At 44.2% G+C, this 19,372-nt stretch overlaps 1 protein-coding gene across 2 annotated transcripts in view; it reads left to right on the top strand.

Annotated features, from left to right (window-relative positions):
* The window catches only part of mms19 (MMS19 homolog, cytosolic iron-sulfur assembly component), a 90,169-nt gene that overhangs the window by 25,778 nt on the left and 45,019 nt on the right, over positions 1-19,372 (top strand). For both annotated transcript variants that reach the window (XM_078223080.1, XM_078223081.1), the window contains 3 exons: positions 1,051-1,137; positions 3,043-3,117; positions 15,085-15,162. In XM_078223080.1, the coding sequence (XP_078079206.1) occupies positions 1,051-1,137; positions 3,043-3,117; positions 15,085-15,162 (240 nt within the window). The remainder of the gene's footprint in view (positions 1-1,050; positions 1,138-3,042; positions 3,118-15,084; positions 15,163-19,372) is intronic.

The following is a 19,372-nucleotide window of genomic DNA, read 5'->3' as shown; positions in this document are numbered from 1 at the left end:
AAGTGGAAACGTCCTTTCCACATCCACCCTGTCAATATCCCTCACGATTTTAAAGGTTTTGTTCAAATCGCCTCTGACTCTTCTCAACTCCAGCAGATACAAACCTAGCCTGTCCAGCCTTTCCTCATAATGCAACCTGCCCATTTCTGTTAACTAGATTTTCTGGGCCTGGTACAAGAAATTGACTTTCAGCCGACTGGATGATTCTGGTGTGATGTCGGTGGGCGTGGGGGCTGGAAAATTCCACCCTCTGTTTTTATAGAGTAGCAGGTAGATATGTAAGATGGATTCCCAGCTGAAGTGTGTTAGTTACATATAACAATTCTGTGCAGGTCCTGTCCATAAATCTTTCTTCCTTTCGGCTTGATTTTTGAATTCTGTCAGCATTCACCTTTCGAAATAGCTTTGTCAGCATTTCCGACCTCAGTGGCTATAATGTAGTGCCACTCGATGGATCTGAGGGGTGGGTTTCGAATTTTTGCCTCCCAGTTCCATTAACCTATTTGCCAGAATTTTACCGCCTTGCCCGGCTGAGGCTCGTAAGATCCCGTCCGAGGCCAACGGAGAAAGCCATTCTGCGAATCCTGCCCACCCCAGAATCTGGTTGGGCGAGGCGGTAAAATTCTGTCCATTGTGTATATATGGGAGGGGGAGTCAATTAGTTTTTGGAAGAAGGGAAGACTGGTAGAAGTAGGGAGTTTGCATCTTGGGAGCCCTGGAAGAATGAATTGAAGGAGGAAACTTTGAGATGAGTCCTGATTTCACCACGGTGGGATTGCAAAGAACGAACAATTTTTGAGCTACCTCTGAAATTTGGAGGGCAGAGCCTTGATTATTATATAAGAAGGAATTGTAATGACAGAGAGATGTGGGGGAATTAATGCTGGGCTAAAGTGGGAGGATCCCTTTCTCACTGGAACCTCGGGATTGTCGTGGAGGTAAAGCACCTGGGGGAAAGGAATAATTTAGCTGAAATCCTTCTCAGGCGAATGAATAGATTGTGTTGAGTGCGTATTATTGTTATAATCTGACTTTGCTCTCTTCTGACAGCCTCCAAATGATCCACATGGAATAACTCAAGAGGAGCTAGTGCTGAGCCTTCGATCTGTTCTTACTGCCACACCCCACTTTGCAGAGGTATTCCCAGTAATTTGGTCTCTTGGATATTGCAAAGTCTTGGCATCTCAACTGAGATGAGGCAATAGCCACCAGTACAACCAGCACGTAGGCTGTTCAATCCAGTCTTTCCCGTGACTTTTTAAAATCATATAGCATAGAAGAGGGGCCTTTTGGCCTACTGTGTCTTTGCCAGCTCTTGGAAAGAGAAGTCCAATTGGTCTCACTCATCCTGCTCCTTCTCTATCGCGTTAAAATATTTTGCTCCTTCAAGTATTTATTCAACTCCCTTTTTAAAGCTACTCTTGTACCTGCTTCCGCCCTTTCAGATAACACATTTCACATAGCCTGTTGTGTTAACTGGATTAATTTCTCATTTTGCCCTGGCTCTTTTGTTAATTATTTTAAGTCTGCATCCTCTAGACTTTACTTACATTATCAAAACTCCTCAGAATTTTGAACACTCAAACTATGTCTCCCTTAACCTTCTCTGCATTTTGTGTCCCTTGTCAGAAGTTGTTCTGTGTGAGCTTCTTCATGAAGCACGGTCTCTGACACTGATAGACTTGAGTGTGTCAGTGTAGCTTGCCGGCACTTGTTGTTCAAGCTTACCATGAAACATGGCCTTGGAACTGCAAGGTTACCTATCGGACTGCACATCTTCATGGAGGTACTTCCAGAAGTGAAGGAAAAGAAAATGTCGGCACAAAAAATTTGATTCATACAGTGCCCTTTCTTGTAATATTATTCATACTAAGTAGTGTTTGCAGCACAGAAATGGGCGATTTGGCCCAACAAGTCCATATCAGTATGATAGTGGCCAGTTAGTCAGGGGTGGGCGACAGCTTGGATCGGAAGTGGGCAGGTGCCCAGGTGGTAGGGAGTGAACAGAGGCCTTGGGGCTGGAGACTGGTTCAGATAGCTCTGACATCATGGGCTGAAATGGCTTCCTCCCATGCTTTAGACTGAAGGTTATTTGCCTGGGGCTGCTGTAATAATATCACAATTCTCTCTGTACAGTACAGGGATAGACATTACTGGTCTGTAACTCTTCCTTCTGCATTGAAAGCTTATCCACTGTGCAGTGTGATTGCTGTTGCTGTGATCTGAAAGTGAGCTGCTGCTATTGAAAGTGAGGGGGAAAGTTTAAAAGAGATGTAAGGGGCAGGTTTTTCACACACAGGGTGGTGAATGCCTGGAATGTGCTGCTGGAGGAGGTGGTGGAAGCTGATTCTATAACAACATTCAAGGGGCATCTGGATAGATAGATTAATAAGCAGAGAATAGAGGGACCAAAAGAGAAAATGTTGGAAAATCTCAGCAGATCTAGCAGCATCTGTAAGGAGAGAAAAGAGCTGACGTTTTACATCCAGAGGATCCTTTGATATGACCATGGAGAGGCAAGAAAACATTAGATTAGAGAGGCATCTGTATCGGCACAGACTTGATGGGCCAAAGGGTCTGTGCCAGTGCTGTACTGTTCTTTGTAACTGTAGTAAAACACATGTGCTCTTTCCTGTAACATTTCTCTGTGATGTTTTGACGCATCTTTCAACTTGTTTATAGAGATCAGTCAGTGTGTTTATAAAGTATGAACAAAGATAATCTATCTGTCAGCAATACTGTTGCACAGAATTTCAACCAGCAAGTTCCCGTGAGGCTGCAACATGTTCTCTGTCTTCCCCACCTGCTCTGAGACAAATATTTGAACGTGCCTCATCCTGTTGACAACAGTTGTAGAAATCGTAAGGAAACAGGCCCTTTTTCCTGTGTGACCTTTGACATCGAGTGTTGACAGGATATTACATGATGGGGAGTGGGAGGGCTTTATGGCAACCAGGTCAAGTTGTGTTGTCTGAATTTAGCTTTGCACCTTTTCACACACAGTTTCTCTTAATTTGATACTATTGCTTTTTGTGCACTTAGTTCCTATTGCCACTCCTGATTGAGAAGTTGGACTCAGATGTTCAGAGTGCCAAAGTGGACTCTCTTCAGACTCTGGTAAGTGTGGAGTTCCAATTACTAACATGTTGCAGATGGATCTTCTGTGGCATTGTTTGTCCAATCCTCTGGGTCAGGGCTGCGATGCTCAGTTACTAACCTGATTAAAACCTAGCCTTTAAGACCACGACTCTAAATAGCAAATTCATGTCATTGCAGCTACTTATATGGGCAATGCTGGGTGGGCAGATTGAAAAAGACCAAATGTCCTGTTCAAATTTTCAACCGTGCAGTTTGACTAAACCACTTTCATAATGTGCAGAAGCTGACATGACCTTGCCTCCTCCCTCTCTCTCTCTCTCTCCTTGCTCTCAGCAGGGCAGCAAGAGAAAGAGAGGGCTCACTATGTGGCCCCAAGCAAGGTGAGCCATAAATGGAGAGGTAGAGCTGACAGGAAGGTTGGCCCCAAATAGCATCTGTGAATGTCAAGTGCTGTCTTTGAATCAATAGGTTGCGAGCGCCCATTGGAGAAGCTAGTGCTGCTATCATTCTAACGTGAAATTAGAAAATGAAAAGGTTGCAAAAAAATAGATCCTGTCAATATGGAATCAAAATGGAACATGTTTGTAATACAGAGAAAGCATGTCAGCATCGAAGGAGCAGAAGGTAGGTTTTGACTAAGGATCTCCGTATTGAGCTGTCTCCTTCCATCTCCAAGTTCCCAAAGATTTGTGAGCCTGCCTGAGAATGGGACAGTGCTTATTGATTCCATATTCTTGGTGAGGCTCTTACTTATTCATTTTGGTTCCAATCTTCACCTCTGTTAGGGGTTGCAGCTTGCTTTAAGAGCTGATCACATGATTTGATGGTGGTGTCATTAGGGTGTTTGCAGAGGGTGGTGTTTTACTTTAGGTTTGTACTCTGCAGTGCAGTGAACACCTCTTTCGATAAAACCTGTTGTGTTCCATAGAATCTCTACAGTACAGAAAGAGGCCATTTGGACCATCAAGTTTGTGCTGAGTCTCTAAGTGCATCTTACCCAGGCCCACCCTGCCCTATCCCCCTAACTCGAACATTTACCGTGGCTATTTCACCTAACCTACACATCTTTGGACTGGTTAGTTTGAATCTGCGAGTGCATACCACATCTTTTCTTTTTGTGCAAAGCCCACAACCCCTAACACAGTTAGGGTATTAAAGAAAGAAAATTGGCGATGAGTCGGGATTTTGTTTCTTCGAGAACATGGAGAAGAGATCCCAAGTAGAAGAAAGAATTTTGGGTCCTCGCACTTTAAATATTAGAAGGCTGAGCAGAAGTAACAACAGGATTAAAGATTCAAATGTCTGTGCAGGAAGACAAGTAACAAAAAAAGCTCTCTGGTGGTTTTAAAAGAGGGGGGGGTTCCGATCAGAGAAGGGCGAGATTGGAGGCATTATCTGGCATATTTGAAAAGTGTGGATGCTTTGCTATGCAACTGGGGCAGCTTGAAGTAAAAAGAAAATGCATCAGGTCAACAATCCCTCGGGGTAAAAGGAGGAATACTGGGAAGACAGTAAAAGAAAACTGAGCAGTCTTGAGTCGCTAGTGCCTGCAAGAGAAATGGTGGGTCAGTTAGAATCGAAGAGCCCGTTCAATGAAGAAAATGAATCATGGAGTTCCTCTGCTGAGCATTTTCAGTACTTTGTACAAGCAAATAAAATTGCAGACAAGTTGCTCGTATCAGTTTTTTTCGGTACGATAGGAAGTAAAACCTACAATTTGCTCTAGAATTTGGTTCATCTAGCAAAGCCAGGAACCAAAACTTAAAATGATCATCACAGAAGAGTTTAGGTTCCACTGAAGGAATCACGGGAAAAGCAAAAACATTGATCGGTTTGTGGCAACCTTACAAATGCTGGCACAACCATGTGAGTTTGGTGCATCATTCGAAGGTATGCTTCGAGATCATCTAGTTTGTGGTCTCTAAATGAGGCTATCCAAAAAAGATTGCTGAATAAATATGCTTCGACTTTATAGACAGCAGTAGAAATCGCACTGTTAATGGAACGGGCTGCTAAAGAAGCTTCACAATTTGGTGCAGGAATGAAGAGCCACAAGTTGGGAACTGCACATAAGTCAAAACAGCAACAAAAAACATGTCACAGATGTGCCAAAGTAGGCCATTCAGCAAGTGAATGCTGGAGGAAGGATAGTCATTGCAAGAATTGTGGCAAAATGGGTCACATTGCAAAAGCTTGTTGGCTGGATCAGCTCCCCTGAGAAGAATATTCCGAAGAAGAATCTGGGTCTCTTCAAGAAGTAAACAAGTTGCATTCTACAAAAGGATTTACAACATGAAAGAAAATAATTATGACTGTGAAGAGAATGTCTGGAGAAATGATGACGAGCTCCAACTGAATGTCTTACAGGGTGAATCTCTCAGATTCTGGGTTATTCCGAAGTTACGCGGACAACCTATTGGGCTGGAGGTTGATACTGGTACCGTTGTATCATAAATTCCCGAGATTACATACCAACTAAAGTTGAAGCATATTCTTTTACAATCGGTTGATGTGATTTTAAGGACATAAATAGAAGAGATCATGCCGCTAAAAGGTTATACCATGGTCAATGTAGAGTTGAATGGACAAACAGTGATGTTGCCTCTCCATGTGGTCCGAGCTAATTTTCTAGCTCTTATCTGGGAGATCATTGTTGGAGGAAATGAAAGTTTAACTGAAGTGCTCTCAACAGGTTGGTCGATGTCAAAACAGACCTACAGAAACCTTCTGGATAAATACAAGTGTGTATTCAAAGAGATACTTGGTTCAATGAAGGAAGTTCAAATGAATCTCAAGATAAAGTCTAATAGTCAACAAAGACTGCAAGAAACTACAAAAGATCGTGAATATAGCCCAATCCATCCCGCAATCCATCCTCATAAAGGGGATGAGCTCAGAGCGTGGATCGATGCCTGGAAGTATGATGTGGTGGCCATTACGGAGACTTGGATGTCTCAGGGACAGGACTGGATACTCCAGGTGCCGGGATTCAGATGTTTCAGGAAGGACAGGGAGGGAGGCAAGAGAGGGGGTGGAGTCGCACTGCTGATCAGGGATAGTGTCACAGCTGTAGAGAAGGTGTGTGGAGGGATTGTCCACCGAGTCTCTGTGGGTGGAAGTTCGGAGTGGGAAGGGGCCGGTCACTTTGCTGGGAGTTTTCGATAGACCGCCCAATAGTAACAGGGAGGCGGAGGAGCAGATAGGGAAACAGATCCTGGAGAGATGCAGTAATCATGATGTGGAGATAAACCTGTTGGACTTTAACCTGGTGTTGTTAAACTTCTTATTGAGATGCAGTAATAGCAGAGTTGTTGTGATGGGAGACTTTAATTTCCCAAACATAGATTGGAATATCCCTAGGGTAAGGGCATTGGATGGGGAAGAGTTCGTTAGGTGGGTTCAGGAGGGTTTCCTGACACAGCATGTGGACAAGCCTACAAGAGGAGAGGCTGTACTTGATCTGATACTGGCCAATGAACCTGGACAGGTGTCAGATCTCTCAGTGGGAGAGCATCTTGGGGATAGCGATCATAACTCTATCTCCTTTAGGCTTGCATTGAAAAAAGAGAGGATCAGGCAAGCTAGGAAAGCGTTTATATGGAATAAGGGGAAATATGAAGACATTAGACAGCAAATTAGAGGAGTAAATTGGAAGGAGGTATTCTCGGGGAAATGTACTGAAGAGAGGTGGCAGTTTTTCAAGGAATGTCTGTCTAGAGTTCTACAGGACAACGTTCTGAGCAGACAGGGAGGTGTTGGTCGGTTAAAGGAACCGTGGTGCACGAAAGCTATGCGGGACCTAGTCAAGAAGAAAAGGAAAGCGTACAAAAGGCTCAGAGAGCTTGGCGAAGATAGGGATTTAGAAGAGTATACGGCTTGTAGGAAGGGACTAAAGAAGGAAATTAGGAGAGCCAGAAGGGGTCACGAGAAGGCCCTGGCAGGTAGGATTAAGGAGAACCCTAAGGCATTCTATAAATATGTGAAGAGTAAAAGGATGAGACGTGACGGAATAGGGCCTATAAAAGGTGAAGGCGGGAAAGTCTATACGGAACCAGTAGAAATGGCAGAGGTGCTCAATGAGTATTTTGCCTCGGTTTTCACAGAGGAGAAAGACCTGGGTGGATGTACTGCGGGCATGCGGTGGACTGAAAGGATTGAGTATGTGGACTTTAAGAAAGAGGTTGTGCTGGAATCTTTGAATGGCATCAAGATAGATAAGTTGCCGGGTCCGGATGGGATGTACCCCAGGTTACTGTGGGAGGCGAGGGAAGAGATTGCAGAGCCTCTGGCGATGATCTTTGCGTCGTCGATGGAGACGGGAGAGGTGCCGGAGGATTGCGGATGTGGTTCCTATTTTCAAGAAGGGGAATAGGGATAGCCCAGGTAATTACCGACCGGTGAGCCTAACCTCAGTGGTTGGTAAACTGATGGAGAAGATCCTGAGGGACAGGATATATGAGCATTTAGAGAGGTTTAGTATGCTCAAGAATACTCAGCATGGCTTTGTCAAGGGCAGATCGTGCCTTACGAGCCTGGTGGAGTTCTTCGAAAATGTGACTAAACACATTGACGAAGGGAAGGCGGTAGATGTGGTTTATATGGATTTTAGCAAGGCGTTCAATAAGGTCCCCCATGCAAGGCTTCTGGAAAAAGTGAGAGGGCATGGGATCCAAGGGGCTGCTGCCCGGTGGATCCAGAACTGGCTTGCCCAAAGGAGGCAGAGAGTGGGTATAGATGGGTCTTTTTCTAAATGGAGGTCGGTCCCCAGGGATCTGTTCTGGGACCCTTGCTGTTTGTCATTTTCATAAATGACCTGGATGAGGAAGCGGAGGGATGGGTTGGTAAGTTTGCCGACGACACGCAGGTTGGTGGGGTTGTGGATAGTCTGGAGGGATGTCAGAAGTTACAGAGGGACATAGATAGGATGCAAGACTGGGTGGACAAGTGGCAGATGGACTTCAACCCAGATAAATGCGTCGTGGTCCATTTTGGTAGGTCAAATGCGATGAAGGAGTACAATATAAAGGGAAAGACTCTTAGTACTGATGAGGATCAGAAGGACCTTGGGGTCCGGGTCCATAGGACTCTGAAATCGGCCCCGCAGGTGGAGGAGGTGGTTAAGAAGGCGTATGGTGTGCTGGCCTTTATCAATCGAGGGATTGAGTTTCGGAGTCCGGGGATAATGATGCAGCTATATAAGACCCTCGACAGACCCCACCTGGAGTACTGTGCTCAGTTCTGGTTGCCTCACTATAGGAAGGATGTGGAAAAGATTGAAAGGGTGCAGAGGAGATTTACAAGGATGTTGCCTGGATTGAGTGGCATGCCTTATGAGGATAGGCTGAGGGAACTCGGTCTTTTCTCCTTGGAGAGACGAAGGATGAGAGGAGACCTAATAGAGGTGTATAAGATGTTGAGAGGCATAGATCGGGTGGACTCTTGGAGGCTTTTTCCCAGGATGGAAATGTCTGCTACGAGAGGACACAGGTTTAAGCTGCTGGGGGGTAGGTACAGGGGAGATGTTAGGGGTAAGTTTTTCATGATGTGGAGATGCCGGCGTTGGACTGGGGTAAACACAGTAAGGAGTTTAACAACACCAGGTTAAAGTCCAACAGGTTTCACCTGAAGAACCCCACTCACCTGAAGAAGGGGCTTAGAGCTCCGAAAGCTTGTGTGGCTTTTGCTACCAAATAAACCTGTTGGACTTTAACCTGGTGTTGTTAAACTTCTTACTGTAGTAAGTTTTTCACACAGAGGGTGGTGGGCGAGTGGAATCGGCTGCCGTCAGTGCTGGTGGAGGTGAACTCAATAAGGTCTTTTAAGAGACTCCTGGATGAGTACATGGAGCTTAATAGGATGGAGGGTTTCGGTAGGTCTAGAAGGTAGGGATGTGTTCGGCACAACTTGTGGGCCGAAGGGCCTGTTTGTGCTGTAGTTTTTCTATGTTTCTTCAAACCAGCCTCCCAGTCATTGACTCTGTCTACACTTCCCGCTGCCTCGGCAAAGCAGCCAGCATAATTAAGGACCCCACGCACCCTGGACATTCTCTCTTCTACCTTCTCCCGTCGGGAAAAAGATACAAAAGTCTGAGGTTTTGTACCAACCGACTCAAGAACAGCTTCTTCCCTGCTGCCATCAGACTTTTGAATGGACCTCCCTCACACTAAGTTGATCTTTCTCTACACCCTGGCTATGACTGTAACACTACATTCTGCACTCTCTCGTTTCCTTCTCTATGAACGGTATGCTTTGTATAGCGTGCAAGAAACAATACTTTTCAATAAAATAATAAAAGGAAATTACTGAGGATGCTGGAATCTGAAACCAAAAGGGAAAATGATTTTCCAGCGTTTTCCCTTTTGGAAACAATACTTTTCATTTATACTAATACATGTGACAATGAATCAAATCAAATCAAAAAAGTCTCAAAACATGAGGGGTGCTATATACAATTCATCCCAAGGTCAAAGAAGAATTGGTGTTTTAGAGCTGGTTATATTGAGTGACTGGGACACCCCCATTGTACCCGTCATGAAACCAGATGATTCAATTCATATTTCTGGTGATTTTAAAAGAACCATAAATCTGTTGTTGTGTGCTGATCAATACTCACTTCCTTCAATTGAAGATTTGTTTGCTGGGTTATTAAGTGGGCAGAAATTCAGCAAGATTGATCTTTCACAAGAATACTTACAGATGAATGTAGCTGCTGAATCACAGCCATTATTTCCCATTATTACTCGTAAATATGCTTTGGTTATAGAAATTGCCTTTGGAATAATGTCTGCATGAGCCTTTTCCCACAGGTAAATGGATCAGATTTTAAGTGGTGTATAATGTTACCTAGATGATATTCTAATTACACGTTCCATTGAACAAGCGCACTTCAACAATTTGGAAGCAATATTGAAACTTCAAGCAGCAGATGGTCTGCATATCAAGAAAGAAAAGTGTGACTTTTTCCAGACATTAGTCCAGTATTTGGGTCACATTATAGTAAAGGCCGACATAAAGCACCTAAAATGATGGATACTGTTTTAGAAGCATCACGTCTGAAGAATCTGATGCTGTTGTGGTCCTTTCTAGGATTAGTAAATTATTCTGGCAACTTTGTTCCTAACGTACCTATATGATTGAAGCCACTGCATGATTTACTGTGTGTGAAGCAGTTATGGGACTGGCCAACTGAATGTAAGAAAGCATACAAGGCTGTCAAAAATGCTTTGCAAGAGTCTGAAGTATTAGTACATTTTAACCTGAAGCTACCATTACTTGCTTGCAATGCCTCACCTGATAAGATTTGGGGCAGTAGTTTCACAAAATATGCTTTCGGGAGAAGAATGATCTCCCGATGTGAAGCTTTTGCTTCACATACTTTGACAAGTGCTGAATCGAACTATGTTCAGCTAGAGAAAGAAGCATTGAGTATAATATTTGGTGTACAAAGGTTTGATCTTTATTTATATGGTCATCGTTTCACATTATTGACTGATCATCAACCCTTAACTACTATTTTTGGACCATATAAAGGCATACCGACACACTGACCAGAGCGAAGAAGCTCATTGGACACAACCATAACCTTAACACCACAAACCACTCTCAACGTCCCCCAGGCTCGAAAAGAAGCAGAAACTCCAGGAAGTGTGGGAAACGTGCAGGCCTGTAGGTGAGAGTGAAACAACGTGGTCCTAAAGCCTCCCTCCCCAGCTTACTCCTTGCAAATATCCAGTCTCTGGAAAACAAGCCAGACGAACTTAGAGCCAGACTCACTTTCCAGAGAGAACTGAGGGACTGCTGTGTGCTCTGTTTCACGCAGACGTGGCTCACTCCTGCTTCACTGGACAGTGTCCTATAACCAGAGGGCTTCTCAATCCATCTAATGGCCGTACAGCGGCCTCAGGCAAGGCTAGGGGAGGTGGGGTCTGCTTCCTAATCAAACCCTTGTGGTGCCTAGATGTAGCAACACTGGCAACTTTCTGCTCCCCAGACCTAGAATACCTGATGCTAAAATGCTGCCCCTACTACCTTCCACAGGAGTTCACCTCCGTTATCCTGATGGCAGTTTACATCCCACCCCATGCAGATGTGAAGATTGCGCTGAACAAAAAATACACAACTACGAATAGCCTTGAGACGAAACATCCCAAGGCCTTGTTCATCGTGGTCCGGGACTTCAATCAGGTCAAGCTCAAGAGTGTACTGCCAAGTTACCACCAACACGTTTTCTATTCCACCAGAGGCCCAAACACCCTAGAGAACTGCTGCACAAATTTCAAACATGTCTACTGCTCTATCGCCCTCCCATACTTTGGCAAATCAGACCACAAGGCTGTGCTCCTGCTCCCAGCTTACAAGCAAAAACTGAAGCGGGAGAATCCATCAAAGAGAGTCGCGCAATGTTGGTCTGAGGAATCGGATGATCTCCTACAGGGCTGCTTGGAGTCAGTGGACTGGTCAGTATTTTAAAATTCTGCGACCAGCCTGAACGAGTACGCCACTACAATAACTAACTTCATTAGTAAGTGTGCAGAAGACTGTGTGCCAAAGAAGCAAATCCGTGCGTTCCCCAGCCGGAACCCATGGATGAACAGGGATATCCACTGCTTGCTGAAGTCCAGGTCTGAGGCATTCAAGTCAGGCGACATTGACCTATACAAGAAAGCCAGATAGGAACCAAGGAGATCCATCAAAGATGCCAGAAGACAGTACTGGACCAAGCTAGAGTCCCAGGCTAGCCACACCGACCCCTGCCGACTATGGCAAGGTCTGCAAGACATAACGGGCTACAAGATGAAGGCATGTAAAATCGTCAGGAATCTGAGTGATCGTACCTCCTAATCTGCGTGATGGAATTCTTGAACAAACTACATGAAGGACATTCGGGTACAGACCGGATGAAAAAACTAGCTCGTAGTTATTTATGCTGGACAGGTCTGAATGCTCAGACTGAAGAAAAGTGGGACAGTATCAATCCTGTGCACAAATAAGAAATACACCACCGTGTCTGCTTTACGTCCTCGAGAGTAGTTTAAAATGCCATGGCAATGATTGCATATAAATTTTGCTCGTCTGTTTGAGAGTTAAATGTTCTTATAATTGATTCACACTCGGTGGCAATAAGTTATCATGAGATCTACAACTGTACAAACCATTGAAATACCTGACACACTATTTGGAGGAGTTTGGCAAACTGAAAGATTTTTAGCGATAATGGTTCAAGAGTTTGAGGATTATCTCAAAGTAAACGGTATTCAGCATATGAAATTTGCACCTTATCATCCATCAACCAATGGATTCGCTGAAAGATTTGTATAATGCTTGAAACATTCTTTAAAAAGCTTCAAAAGAGCAAAGTTTGTTATCCGACAGTGTTAATAGCTGTCTGGCATCTTGTAAAGACACTACTCATGAGACAGTTCATCTGCGTTATCTACACTTAAAGAGAAAGTTGAGAACTACATTTGATTTGTTATTACCTCCAGAAACTTCAGAGGTAATAGAGCATCAACAAGAATCTCAAGTTGCTAGATGAGAAGTAAGGGCAAAACATTGCTCATTTCAACAAGGAGATTTTAGCAAAAACAGGTCCAATTTCTTTCTTGGTTCAAACTGAAGCTGAACTAGTTTGGTGATGCCATGCTGACCAATTGTTGTCATCTCAGAATCATCTTCAAAAGTACCAACTTCTTTAACCCTGAGTGTTGTGAATACTCATATAGAAGACGTAGTTGAATCTGAGTTGCCTCATGATTGTGTCTTCACTGATGTACCAAGTGAGAATGATGCTGGCTTTGTTCTAAGAGAATAAGAGTCCGCTGGAGTTCTGAAGCAGGGTCAAGGACAGCCAAATTCTCGAATGTTGTATACAACCAAGGAGGAATAGATGTCCTCCTGTTGGACTTTCCTATTGACTGTGTATAATGATTAATGTTGCATAGTACTGTGTCAAGAGTTTTTTGATTCTATGTATAACATCGTAATTTATTGCCATGACCACAGAGGTAAAGGGAGAGGGATGTTATATCATCAAAAGGCTTGGAGGTTGCACTAAGAACTGATCACATGATTTGATGGTGATATCATTAGAGTGTTTACAGAGGCGGCTGTTTTACTTTCAGTTGATTTTCACAGTAACTTAATTGCAAAGTTAATGGGAGCCTACTTGTGACACAAAAAAGCTTTGAGCTCTACTTTATGCAGTGCCGGTATACACCTCTTTCAATAAAACCTGTTGGTGTTAGTTTGAATCTACGTGTGCAAACCACTTTTGTTTTCAAAACCCACAACGTACATTCGGATATTACAAACTGATTATGTATTCTCATTTCAACTTTTGAATCCTTTCACTCCTACTCATGTCCTCGGCCCAACCACCTTCAGCTCCTTCATCAATTATGTTCCATCCCCCATAAGGTCCGAAACGGGGATGTCGGTATGGTATTCAGTACTATTAGATACTGCTCAGATCCTGAAATGGTCTGTGCAGTGAGACTTGGTCAAGGTTCAGGCTTGGGCTGATCTGTGGCAAGTTTCATTCATGCCTCACTAGTGTTAGGCAGTGACCGTTTCCCCTTGAATCCAATTATATTACCATCCTTGAATCCCCAAACATCAACATGCTATTGACTAGAAACTTAACTGTATGAGCCACGTAAATATTGTGGCTATAAGAGCAGGCCAGAGGCTGGAAATTCTGCAGCAAGTAACTCCTTTCCTGATTTCCCCAAAGCCTGTCTACCATTGACAAGGCACAAGTCAGGATTGTGATGGAGCACTCTTCATTTGCCTGGATGAATGCAGCTCCAATAACACTCGTAAAGAGTTTGATACCAGGACAAAGCTGCCTGCTTAATCAGTACTGCATCCACCACCTTAAACATTCACTCCTTACACCGCCAGCGCACAAGAGCAGCAAGTGCATACCATCTGCAAGATGTAGTTTTGCAACTCAACAAGCCACCTTCAACTGCACCTTCTGAATTCAGCTTCTACCACCTAGAAGGGCATCATAGAATCATAGAAACCCTACAGTGCAGAAGGAGGCCATTCGGCCCATCGAGTCAGCAGAAACATGGGAATGTCACCGCTTGAAGTTCCTGTGCAAGTCACCATCCTGATTTGGGAATATATTGCCCTTCCTTCACTGTCACTGAGTCAAAATCCTGGAATTCCTGACCATCACTGGGTGTACCGACACCACGTGGACTACAGCAGTTCAAGAAGGTGGCTCACTACCATCTTCTCGAGGGTAATCAGGAATGTGTAATAAATGGCCTTGCTAGCAATGCTCACGTCATATGAAAGAGATTTAAAAGTGGTAATGATGAATGGATGAGGATGGGGCTCTGCTGGAGATGGTGGTGTATTGCTGTTCACAGCCGTGCTATCGGGGAAGATCTGTTAGGTGGATTCTAAACTCCTCCACACAGTGAAACGGTGGTAGATGGATTTATGGGCTACTGTCATGTATCTTCCAATTACTAGCTCCGTATACCTTTGGTGGACAGCTGGGAGCAGAACAAGTCCTTCTCGTTGCCAAGAGGGATGTGCCACTAAAAATGGAATGGAAGATAGGTACTTCATCACTAGTCATTGTATAGTGCTTGCCATTGCTGTATTATCCACCCTACCACTGGCGCACTGTGGCTGCAGTGTGTACTATCTCCAGGGTACACTGCAGCATTTTGCTAAGCTTCTTTAGCACCTCTCAACTCATTACCTCGAGCACTGAGAAGGATAAAGGCAGCAAGTACATGGGAACACCATCACTTCCAAGTCTCTCTCTCCAGCTTGACTGAAATATATATCAGCCCTTCCCCCTTTGTCACAATTCAAAATCCTGGAACTAACTACTGTGGAACTACCTTCACTGCCACCTTGATGATGAATGGCAATGCGCGCAGAAAATGTAATATTACCTGTGACGTCTCGAGAATCAATAAAAGAAAATAACTCTCATGCTGGTTTCTTTGTCTCTTACAGACCGCGTGCTGCAGAGATTACAGGAACAAAGAGTTGAAAGAATTCCTACCGGCTCTTTGGCATTCTATACGCAGAGAGGTAAGCACAGAACCACATGGACTATACACCATCTACTTGCTGCCTCCTAAAGTGCTAACCTTGGTTCTGTTGATTGTGCTGTTGCTTTTTAAAGGCATAGGGTTCAAGGTACAGTATGGAGGATGTGGTGGCTGTGCCTTTAAGGATCATCTGCAGAGTGAGGCTCACGTTACCCAGGGAACCAATTGGGGAACGGAGTGGGGGATACTTCTGGTGAGCTCAGGTTTCTGTTCCAGAAGCTTCTGAGAAGCTGACTAACCGCCATGAGGCTGCAAGCCTCTGTGTTATAGTCATATGTCCATAAACGTTGCAGTTATTATTTGCCTAACCAATGAACAGGAATTATTACTTTAGTGACGGGGATGAAAGAAAAAAAACTGTCCCACGATCATCAGTATTAAGTCATGTTGACATTCAGTTCAAGTTGAGAAACAGAAGAGTATGAAACAGAAGGGGTGGCACTGTGGCGCAGTGGTTAGCAATGCGCCAGGGACCTGGGTTCGATTTGCAGCTTGGGTTACTGTCTGTCTGCGGAGTCTGCACATTTCCACCGGGTGCTCCGGTTTCCTCCCACAGTCTGAAAGACGTGCTGGTTAGGGTGCATTGGCCATGCTAAATTCTCCCTCAGTGTACCCGAACAGGCGCCGGGTATGGCGACTAGGGGATTTTCACAGTAACTTCATTGCAGTGTTGGTGTAAGCCTACTTGTGATGCTAATAAATAAATTAAATGTTTGCAGATATGCACCTATTCAAATAGATAGACCCCTTTGATGCCTCTGTGGAGGATTTGACACACTATATTGAACGTTCAGGCTACTAGAGAATAGAGGAGATGGGGAAGAGAAAAATAATCCATGTGAGTGCGTGTGGGACCCAGCCCTACAATTTAATACACAACCTCACATCCTTGAGCGCGTCCAACTCCAAGTCATTCACAGAGATAATTAAATTGGTGAAAATACACTACCATCCAAAGCCATCAATGATATTGCAGCAATTTAAGTTTAGTTCAACAGGAAGAGCCTCTGGGGAAACTATTGCAACTTATATTACCAAGTTAAAACAGATCTTAGAGCATTGTGACTTCGGTAACATTCTCAATGATATGCTGTGAGACTGTTTAGTCTCGGGGTAAATAACGAGCCCATCAAAAGGAAGCTATTAACAGAGGCAGAGATAAATTTTAAGAAGGTGCCAAAGCTTTTAACAGAGTAAAGCAATTATGTTTGTTGGTGCATTTTGATCTAAGGATTTTGTGTTAACCTGTGACGCCTCTCAGTATGGTGTCAGTGCTTAAGATCATAGAAACCCTACAGTGCAGAAGGAGGCCATTCGGCCCATCGAGTCTGCATCAACCACAATCCCACCCAGGCCCTACCCCCACATATTTACCCGCTAATCCCTCTAATCTACGCATTTTAGGACTCTAAGGGGCAATTTTTAACCTGGCCAATCAACCTAACCCGCACATCTTTGGACTGTGGGAGGAAACCGGAGCACCCGGAGGAAACCCACGCAGACACGGGGAGAATGTGCAAACTCCACACAGACAGTGACCCGAGCCGGGAATCGAACCCGGGACCCTGGAGCTGTGAAGCAGCAGTGCTAACCACTGTGCCACCGTGCCGCCCCAGATGGCAATCCCCAAGATGGTTGATGGATCTGAAAGACATATAGGGTACATCTTAAGAATCCTATCAGAGGCCAAAAATGACTACTTTCAGATTGAAAAGGAAGGCTTGTCAATAGTACATGGGGTAAAGAAGTTGAACCAGCCCGTGTATGGGAGGCACTTTACCATTGTTACGAACCACAAACCATTTTTGGGTATTTTTAAAGCAGAGGAGGCTATTGCATCAACGAGAATTCAGCATTGGACATTAATTCTGTCCGCCTTCAAATATACATTCAAGCACCAGCCTGGAATACACATCACAAATATGGATGCGCTTGGCCGCCTGCCTTTATCGGAAAGTGTAGCACCTCCCCCAGTACCACAGGGAATTGTTATGGCGTTGAATTTCTTTGACATGTTACCAATTTCGGCACAGCAAATCAAGTATTGGACGAGCAGGGATCCACTGTTGTCTGAAGTGTGGTACAAGGGTACTAATAGGTTGGGCCAGAGAGCCAGTTATTGAAGAGATGTTATAAACGGAAAGATGAATTAAGTTGCAATGGTAGCATCATACTTTGGGGAACCAGTGTAGACATCCCTGTACCAGGAACAGAGTTGCTCCTAGCTGAATTGCACAGTGCACGTCCAAGTATATCTAAGATGAAGATGCTCGCCAGGCGTTATGTCTGACCTGACATTGATGCCTAGTCAAGCACTGTGAACAGTGTCAATTGCAGTAAAGGTTGCCTGCAGCAGTCCCACTGCACCCTTGGGAGTGGCCTGGCTGGCCATGGATACGAGTCCATATTGATTATGTTGGTCCATTCATGCAAGTATTATATGTCAATAAGCATTGCAGTTGTTATTAGCATAACTGGTGGACAGGAATTATTACAGAGGATTAAACACAATATCCCAGAGACTGCCACTTCCAATGCAGTGCTGAAAGAGTGCCGTACTTGCACAGAACTCTTCAAAATTATCATGGAACTAGATAACTTAGATGTAGATGAGATATTTCCACTTGACGGGAGGCCAAAACTATAATCAATTCAATAAGGAATTTGGGAGAAAAGACAGGGTGTGGTTGGAATATGCAATTCCAAATGTCTAGAAGTAGTTGAGGCAAATAGCATAGATGCTGAAGGAGAAACTAACTAAACATGAGGGAAAAACAGAGAATGGGGATAGTAGGAAGTTCATGTGGAGTAAGAACCCTGGCATGGACCAGTTGCATTGAATGGCCTGTTTCTAGAATCATTGAATCAGTACAGCACTGAAGAAGGCCATTTGGCCCATCATTTCAGTGCTGACTCTCCCAAGGAGAAATTTGTGTACTATCACTCCCCACCTTCTCCTGACATCCCTGCACATTCTTCCTTTTCAAATACTTAGAAAATATTGAAAAAATTACAGCACAAAAGGAGGCCACTCTGCCTGCTCCGTCTGTGCGGCTGGAAAACATGCCCCAGCCAATCCAGTTTTCAGCACCTGGTCTGTAGCTCTGCAGGCAATGGACTTAATAGGAACGTCGCAACAGGAGTAGGCCATTCAGCCCATCAAGCCTGCTCCATCATTCGCTACAATCATGGCTGATCAGACACTTCAATGCCTTTTACATCCACTATCCTCATAATCATTTACATTGCTGTTAATCAGAAATCTGTCAATTTCTATCTGAAACGTACTCAATTACTGAACTTCTACGGCCCTGTGGGGTAGAGAATTCCAAAAAGAAAGTTCTCTTCATCTCGGTCCTAAATGGCATCTCTCTTATTTTGAAATTGTTCCCCTGGTTCTACACTCCCCAACCAAGGAAAACATCTTACCTGCATCTACCCTGTTCATTCCTTTCATAAGTGTTGTGTAGGTTTCAATGAGATCACCTCTCATTCTTTGAAACTCCAGAGAGTACAGGCCCAGTTTGCCCAACCTCTCTTCATAAGACAATACCGCACTCCCTCTATGGCAATAATATCCTTTCTGAGGTAAGTAGACCAAAACTGTACACAGTACTCCAGGTGCGGTCTAACCAAGTTTCTATACAATTCAAGAAAGACCTCACTCAGTCCTCCTGTACCCAAATCCTCTTGCGATAAAGGCTAACCTTCCATTAGCCTTCTTAACAGCTTGCTGCACCTGCATGTTAGCTCTAAGTGACTTCAAGACAAGGGCATCTAGAGCCATAAAGATACCCAGTTGCATATCCAGACTACTTTAAATTCTTTGAACCAAAGCTTAATCTCGTTCTGTGCACTTGCTACAGAGTCACTGCCATGGATGATCTTCCGGCAAATCTGAATACAGTAATCACCACTACAGTAATCAGGCAGTGATTTCTGGACCCCCACAACCTTCTGGATGAAGAAATCTTTCCTCGCCTCCTCTAATCCTTCTACCAATCACCCTAAATCAATGCCCCTTTGTCACTGACTTCTGTTCCTTCCCATCCACTGTATCCAGGCCCCACACAACTTTCTACCCTCACTCAAATCTCCTGTTTCTGTGCTGTAAATTCTTCTGGGTATTGTTTCAGAATTAACCAGTTGACAATGAATTGTGCATTTTTTGGTGGGTAATTTAATCTGTG

Source organism: Mustelus asterias, chromosome 11, assembly GCF_964213995.1.
Source record: "Mustelus asterias chromosome 11, sMusAst1.hap1.1, whole genome shotgun sequence".
Lineage (NCBI taxonomy): Eukaryota > Metazoa > Chordata > Chondrichthyes > Carcharhiniformes > Triakidae > Mustelus > Mustelus asterias.
Note: the sequence above shows the minus strand (reverse complement) of the source record. Positions and strands in the feature narration are given on the sequence as shown.